The sequence below is a fragment of the Prenolepis imparis genome, unplaced genomic scaffold (assembly GCF_030444845.1).
Source record: "Prenolepis imparis isolate NDT839.2.m4 unplaced genomic scaffold, iyPreImpa1.0 SCAF_9, whole genome shotgun sequence".
NCBI lineage: Eukaryota > Metazoa > Arthropoda > Insecta > Hymenoptera > Formicidae > Prenolepis > Prenolepis imparis.
Window position 1 is genome coordinate 17,164,994 of NW_028141167.1, and position 8,804 is coordinate 17,173,797.

An 8,804-nucleotide genomic window follows, 5' to 3' on the forward strand; every position below is an offset into this window, starting at 1 on the left:
GAAGCAACCACCACTGGGACCACTACCCGTACAGGAAGAATCAACACCCCTAGCCCCCCCCTCACAAGAAGAAGACTCCCCACCAATACAAAAAGTGAAAAGTGAAGCGCATGTAAATTATAAAGAATTGCGCAACCTCCTCAACGAAGAGGTATAGACTCGTTCACCACTAGGAAATAAGAAAGTGTTAACCTTAACATTAAGCATAAATAAAATTATACCCACTATGATATAGAACTGGAAAAAGTTAGACATGGTCCAACTTTTTCTTCTAAGGGGGGAGGTGTCACGTCCGGCTACTTAAATTTTTCACTCTTATGCAAAATAATTCTAAGTTCTTATAACACCGTTCGAAATGCGCGCCAATGCCGGCCATGACATCTAACTCCGCCTAGTGCCTGAGCGCGGCGCTCCGCAGCACCTGGGAACTTCCCTACCACGGCAACTCCCTACTCTAGAGAGTTCCCCCACTCTCGGCCGCCGCAACCGAGCTGCCGAAAACCGAAGGACCTCAGAGCGAGCCCAGAGGAGCTCAGTTCTAATCGCGCCGTCAAGCAGAGCAGTCACCTTTAAGACTCTCTCCGAATTCTAAAATTCAAATTCTAACTCTAAGATTCTAACTCTAATTCTAAGACTCTAATTCTAACTTTAACTCTAAGATTCTAACTCTAAAATTTAACTTAGATATTTTGTATTACTCGTAGTGTTATACTAGAATAAAAGTGTTATATATATATATATTCTAAATTCATTCTAAATTAGTTCCAACCTCGTGTATCTCCAAGCCTATATTATTTCTAAAACGCATCTCGAATTCTCTCGCCTGCACATGCCGAATAATCCATTCCTAACAAATTATTATTCTATAACATAGAAATATTTTCTGAACCTCGTAGTGATTATTCAGAGAGGACGAACCGCTCATAATCTCTCGCCGAAAGCAACAACAAACAGTGAGGACCGCCGCACGTTAATTATTGCAGAAGCGAAACGACGTTCAGAACGTTTAAATTTTACAATGCCTAAAACACGCGTCAAGTAATTCATTCCTAACAAATTACTATTCTATAACATAGAAATATCTCCTGAACCTCGTAGTGATTATTCAGAGAGGACGAACCGCTCATAATCTCTCGCCGAAAGCAACAACGAACAGTGAGGACCGCCGCACGTTAGTTATTGCAGAAGCGAAACGACGTTCAGAATGTTTAAATTTTATAATGCCTAAAACACGCCGTGCAGGAAGAAAGAATCAACTACGGCGTATAACAGCACGACTACATCGCACTGAATCAACACGTGGTCTCTCTAATTTCATTGGAATCGACTATCATAACGACGCGGAATACGATAGATTGTTCGGCGACTCCGTGCCTTTTAGCATTAATAATAATAATAATAATCACGCGGACGTTAAATTACGGGAGTGGCCTACGCAATTGCACGCGATCGAAATCAAGAATTCCAAGGTGCCATTGAACGACATCCCGGACAACGATCCACGCCGTACAAGGTATCTGCAGAAAGGTCTGGCATCCTGTACACCCTCTACAACGCGGGTACCCCGGATCATCGCCATCCAGTCGTTGTCCATTCCTTGGAAATTAAATAAGGTAGGTGCTCAAGATATTTCTTTACAACACGAGCCTCCCTTCTGCCCGGGAACCCGCGAAATACAAGAATCTATTTCGGAAACTACGTCTACGCATTTTTGAATCACTTAACAATAATAACTAATAAATTCTCTTGCAATTTTAGAAATATTAGCTTACCACGTGGTTTCCAGAATATTCTCTGCGCGTCTTAAATTTTCTCATCTCCCAAAAAGAGAAATCGTGCGAAACCTTTTTTTTTTATCAAGGGTCAGTTTATGGCCCTCATAAAACTGCAGTAGGTATCCTACAGTCAACCCTTTGAAAAATTCTAAATCTTTCCAGAATATCTAGAAACTTCGTGAACGTGTTAGAACATTCAAATCGACCTCATGGCAATTATTTATTTTAACTAACATTAGTTTAAACAATCAACTCCTATGTGTCCAATAATACCGTCACACTTGGACATCCCCACCACTTTGCTTCTCCCCGAGGATGATTCCGAGGAAGAAACTATTGAAGAAACCCTAAATAACCTCCCGTATTGCCAACGGATAATCGGTTTTATTAATAAGGAAACAAGTGCCGCTCTCTGTACGGATTGCCATATGCGTTTACCTATTGGCGTGCAATCTGAGTGGTTAACTTGCGCTAAGCATCTCCTCGTTATCGGCGACGTACCGACCGGAGTCGTTTGCTCAGTCTGCAATTTTTACCGACTGTCGAAAACACGTGACATCGACCACCCTTGTTATCATTGCCAACGAGCTTACCTTCTGTACCGCCGTGGTGAAGAACCCTACCGTATCGACTCGGATGGTAATACAGTAATCACTATTTTCCACTCCGTCAACGATTCACTCGAACGATTCCGCGGATACATGGACTGATTCGTCAGTAATCGAACCTATACGAAACGCTCCCTTTCTCCCAAAACGCAACCGTGACCATAAAGGAAATACCTGTCGTCGTGGGTATCCCCGGAGTAATTCCGAAATACGACGTAGTCCGCCCCGCAGTTCGAGTTCGTAGGTCGCGATTTAAATTTCGTAAAATTTACGCCGCAACTGCACCCCCGGACGTAACAAGATTTCAAAGCAGACGTGTAGTAGTACTATTGGATTGAACTTTAGTTAGAGAATCAAGATAAAATATAGGTCAACTTAATTTTTTAAAATGGAACTATTCTACTTATTTTATAAATAGATTCCTTGTAATAGTGCCAATAGTATCATTATGTACCAATGGTACCACTATGGCTGCGTTTCACTTAACGACCGCAACGCTCGCGAACGTTCTTTCTTTATTTAACTTCAGGCGAACAACAAGTGTTGTGCCTTTCAGGGTACAACGGGACTTGTAGGATACTTTGAGAGATCCGTTCGTCTTAGGAGTTAGGACTCCGAGTGTCGAGGGTGGTGAAAAGAACACTTTGGTAACAAGAGAAGAGTTTATTCCAAACTCACGTGTACAATGCTTCGGTATATCGAATCGCAGCGCGTCCTCGCAGTAGATTAGATGTAATTACTTGGCTTCCTCAGTTTGGAATACGGCTCCGAGTAGTTAGTCAGGCGCGCTTATATTACCCGAAAGTAGGTTTGGTTTTTCGGTTAATGTGTCGCATGTATGCAATCGGTTTTGCATCGTCTGCGTTTTGCGATGTCGAATGTGTCTTAACGCATGTATGTAATCGGTTGCATTTTTTCGATTCCGAGGCGCGCGCTGTATCTTTCGAAATGCTGATTCGGCGTTCTCTTTTGTGGATTTTTAAGTCGTGGTTGTGTCAGGACTTTACAACACAAGGATGCAATGATTACGCGAGCGTTGCGGTCGTTAAGTGGAACGTAGCCTTATGCAATCTCTTTAAAATCCCACAACTTCTGTCTAAAAGTTTTTTATTTAAATCGAGTTACAGAAAAAATATTTAAATGCATTATTTAAAATAAGACATTCTGTATATTTATTTATGAGACACTAAATATTTAGAAAATATTTATCATACAGAATGTTTCGTATATCTTGATCATCTAATATACGTATTTCTATTGGTTTTAGTGATAGGAAAAATGTAAAGAAAAAGAGATACACTATGCAAGAAAGTAATTATGATGTAAAAAAGATTTACCCTAAAATTATTTATTCAAAAAATTTTATGATCAAAATCATGATAACGAATTTAGCAATCTATAATTACATGACCTTCAAATAATGGAATATGAAAAATTACATATGATCAAAGATAACTAAAAATTAAAACATTTTTCTTTTCAAAACCAAAAATTATTTTATAAGGTGTTTAATATATAACAAACAATGAAACTCTCTTTTAAATATTTTAAGTGGTCAAAATATACGAAACGTTTTGTACAATAGAAGAATATTTAAACATTATTTTTATTATCACTTCAAAAAGTATTTGCCCATCCATAATTTTGTAATTTTTATTAAAGATAGTTATTTAATTAAAAAATCTTGTGTTTTTATATTAAAAATCGTTTAAATAAGTAGTATATTAATAAATAAGATAAAATAATACGAAAATAAGATAAAATAAAAAGATAAAATAATAACATAAAACTTAAGAAAAACATTACAAAGTGTAAACATTATTAAATTCAGACAATCCTCTTTATGTTGACATTAATTTTATAATGTATTGATCCATTTATTTGAAAAAAGATCAATAGTTAGTTGTTGCCAAGTCATTAAATTGTAAAAATATATTTTTTATTAATTTAAAAAAAAATAAAAAATTTCTTAGAAGAATGCTTTGACTTTACACTACCGTAATTGCTACAAATACTATTCTACTTTTTATTCTTTTCGATGATATCGTTATGGAATAAAGATAATTTATATTAAGTTTATATTCATATATTAATATATTTAGTTTCCTAGAAGATCCCTAAATATTTTAGGATGACAAATACTTTTGGCGGTAATGTGTGTGTATATATACCCAGATAGCAAAATGTTAGCAGCATGTCGGCAGTATGACAGCAGATCTAATCATGACTTTACAGCAGATTCCTATCCACTGTGTCCGCAATTGATGATATTCTGCTAGCATAGTTAGTAAGCAAAATCTGACAGCAGATTGGCGGCAGAAATCGAGCAGGATCTGCACAGTTCCTTGCCATTTGAATATATAAGTATAATAAAATTCAATATTTTTCGATGAATATAACAGATGCATAAGACGTGTTATCCGCTACTCATAATTTTTTTTTTCATAAATATGATATTTAATGTATAACATATTATATTGTATGTAGTTATATCTCACATAGCAATTTTAAATGGTCAATTTAATCTATTAATTAAATTAATAAAATAAATTGTAAAAATAATTAAATTTATATAATTTATCAAATTTAAGATATAATTTATGAGAATTAAATTCTGCTTTATACTTTAAATAGAAAGTAAATGGATAATTTTTCATGTATATCCTATTGATTCTAGTAAGTTTAATATTCTCATGTTAGACTTGTCAGATATCAAAAATTAAACTGATAGAAAAATATACTTTTGACCTTTTATTACTAGCCACGACTTGCAGACTTTATATCTATTTTTAACAGAAATTTGATTGCGAGAAAATACATCACATAGCGGTAGGTGAAGGAACTATTAAATAACTGCAAAATGCAGATCCTGTTGTCAATTTGCCATCAGATTGTGGGCGCGCAAATCTTGCTCGATTTCTGCCGTCAATCTGACATCAAACTGCGTTGCGCAAATCCTGCTCGGTTTCTACTACCAATCTGCTATGATAATTCTATACAAATCCTGCTTGATTTCTGCTACTGACTTGCTGCCAAATTATGTCAGCAGATTTTATAACATTTCTGCCAACGTTCTGCTATCATTATCTGATATAACAAGTTTTGTATAAAATCTGCAGTTTTTTTGCTGGCAAAAATATATAGCACACAGTTTTAATACATGCTCTTGACAGATTTGGCTATCTGGGTATTTAATTGTATCGTAATTAAAATTGTGTTTTGAAAATTTAATTTCTAATTTCATATGTAATAAAGTTAGGAATTAAATATGCAGAACACAATTTGAATTATGTACCATACACACGCGCGCACGCACTCACGCACACACATACAAATTGTGTTCTGTAAGGACCTCATACAAACCTTATGAAAAATGATGGATTTCGTTCTAACTTTAGGATTTAGATCATGTAGTACTAAACAAAAGTTTCAATGGGCATAACTCTCTAAGATCTACATTTTAGCCTGCAGAGAGTGTTAAAAGTTGATTTTTATAAGTTTTTTGCGAAAGGACCTGGCTCAAAAATTTTTGATCAAAAAATGGTCCTTTTTGAGATTTTGCCTATCGATTGTATTCATAGAAAGATGAAAAAAGTCAATGGCACCATAATTTTTTACAAGAAGCAAATTAACATTGGAAAATTACACTTTTCATTGTGACTTTGCCATAGGTTAACATAAATTGTTTCTCTTTCGGTTTTATCCTGAACGTATCCCTGTTTCACATTTTTTCTACTTAAAATACTAGTGATCTTAAAAACGTATAAAAAAAGTAACCTTAAAAACATTATAAAACCCAAACACTTATAAAGACAAATCAACCAACAAAACAATTTTAAGTTTATTGACTTTCCATTCAAATGCTCATAAAATATCATTTTAATATCTGAAAAGCAAAAATCTGCATTTTTTATTAGGTTAAAACATTATTTTGTATGAAACAAAATAAAATGTTCACAGATAATGTTACATTTACGGCGTTATTGATTTCGATTTTGTTTTTTTGGTCGATTTAGCCTGATTGCCTCTAAAAATATTTCGGTTTTATAATGTTTTAAGGTCACCTTAAGGACTATTTTAAGCAGAAAAAATATCAAACTGAAGCAGAAATCGAATCAAAAAGAAACAATTTATGTTGAGTTATGGCAAAATCAATGGAAAAGAGTAATTTTTAAGTATCGATTTGACCGCTTTAAAAGATTATGATGCCAGTGATTTTTATCTTTATATGAGTACAATCGATAAACAAAATTTCAAGGAAAGACATTTGATCAAAAGTAAGCCAGCTCCTTTCGTAAAAAAGTTATAAAAATCAACTTTGAATACTTTCTGCAGGTTAAACTGTACCTCTTAGAGAGTTATACCCATTGAGACTTTTGTTCAGCATCACATAAACTACAAAATCCTAAAGTTAGAATAAAATCCACCGAATGCCATTTTCCATAAGATTTGTACGAGTTCCTTTAATTTCTAATTTTATTATACAAGGTGATTCAGAAGTCATAGTAACATCTGTTAATGGGAGATTCCTAAGGTTATTTTAGTGATGTGCGATCGTATGATAAAAATCGATTTCTGAATCGATTTTGAATCGCACATGTAAAAATCGATTCTCATAAAAATCGAAGTACAAAAAATCGATTTCGTGAAAATCGATTTTTTTACGTATAGCATAAAAGAAGAATACGCCGAGACTTGATTCAGCAACGCGATTGGTTGAATCTTTAAATAAACGGTTATGGAAAAAGTTAACGGCCTCTATAAACCAAGCCTAATTTAGAAGTTAGGTAGGTTCTATAAGATAAGAATAAAAAGTACTTTAAATAACGCATTGATCTTTTTCAATTTTCTTTATTAATCGTTGAGCCAGTCTTTATACGCGAGCGATAAAAGAAACAGCAACTGCTGTAAATGTGTTTGTAAAAGCCTGTTTCGACGTTCCGTTACGATATTACCTGCCTTGGAAAATAATCATTCCGACGGGACAGACGTTGCCACTATAGATAAGTAGCGATGTGCTACCTTACTTAATATCGGATATATATTATTATTATGCCAGTAGTTCAAAGGATCATCATTCAATTTAGATGTCGATTGATTCAGGTAATGTTTTAGGTCTGCGGTATTTCATTTCCCGAAGAGGTATCTTCTTCATTAACTGTCTGATATTTACTGAGGAGGCTCTCGTGGTATGACCAGAGACTATCATCGTTGGGAAGCTCTTTTTCTGGAGTCAAGTTTTCTTTATTTTGAACATTTAGTGATTCTTTAGAAACCAATTTCATCTCTCTTATAATCTTTTGCAGCGCTTGAGAGTACGCGAGTGGACTATTAAAATATAATTTTTTGAACCTTGGATCCAAGATCGTCGAAACAGCAAGAAGAGTAGTGTATTCGACTTTTCCGAATCTCTTTTCAAAATTGGCCAAAAGTAGCACTCTCAACTTAATTCCTTCGCTTGTGGTCAAATTCGTCTCCAATGTATCAATTTTATTTTTTAGAAAGTTTATTAAAGGGATGACTCTGCTGGCCGTTACATAAGTTTGGCCACACGCTTCTCGCGATGCGCTTTCGACAGGCTTCAATATTTGGATGGTCTCTCTTGCAAGCTGCAATTCACTTGCTGATAACATTGCAGGCGATTTTGGAAACTTGAGCAGCACTCCGCAAACGCTTTCTGATATTTCGACAAATCGATCGAGCATAAAGTACGTCGAATTCCATCTGGTGGAAACATTTTGAATCAGTTTTTTATTAGTATATTTTCTGAGCTTATCCGCGGCTGCTACAGATTGTTTAAAAAACGTGACAAGTGCTTTTACTTTCTCGCACAAAGCGTGAACCATCGGTTCTTCATCGATGACCTTGGATGCAACGAGATTCAAAGTGTGAGCGAAGCATGCTAGGTGTTTGTGTTTTCCGAAACTGTCATGAACAGCCTTCAATATGTTTGCGCCGTTGTCTGTTATAACAGTGACAACTTTCTCTGTCGCGATTCTCCATTGGGTACAGGTTGGGTTCAGCAACCATTCGCTCAAATAATCCGCTGTATGTCGTTCTTCAAGTGGAGTCACGCCTAGCATAACGGATTGTAGTTTAGCCTCCGATATAAAGTGTGCAGTCATTCCTAAATAACTTCGTGTGTTCAAAGTATCCGTCCAGACGTCTGTTGTTAATGTTATTGCATCCACAGCCGAAAGCTTCGATTTAATAACCATGGATAATAATTCGTATTTTTCTTCCATCAGACGTGTGATTGATTTTCGGCCAGGAACTTTATATAAAGGAATTGCTGTTTTAATGAAATGTTGAAATCCTTCGTCTTCCACTATTTGAAAAGGCTGATTATCCTTCGCTATCATAAATAAAATTGCGTTTGTAATTTGACCAGCTTTGGAACCTCCTTCTGAAAAAAATAACA

At 35.2% G+C, this 8,804-nt stretch overlaps 1 protein-coding gene across 1 annotated transcript; it reads right to left on the reverse strand.

Annotated features, from left to right (window-relative positions):
* Positions 1–7,494: 7,494 nt before the first annotated feature.
* On the reverse strand, positions 7,495–8,804 carry LOC145940879 (E3 SUMO-protein ligase ZBED1-like). The gene has a single exon (XM_083046518.1). It carries the CDS (start codon positions 8,743–8,745, stop codon positions 7,495–7,497), a length of 1,251 nt encoding a protein of 416 aa, XP_082902644.1. The 5' UTR covers positions 8,746–8,804.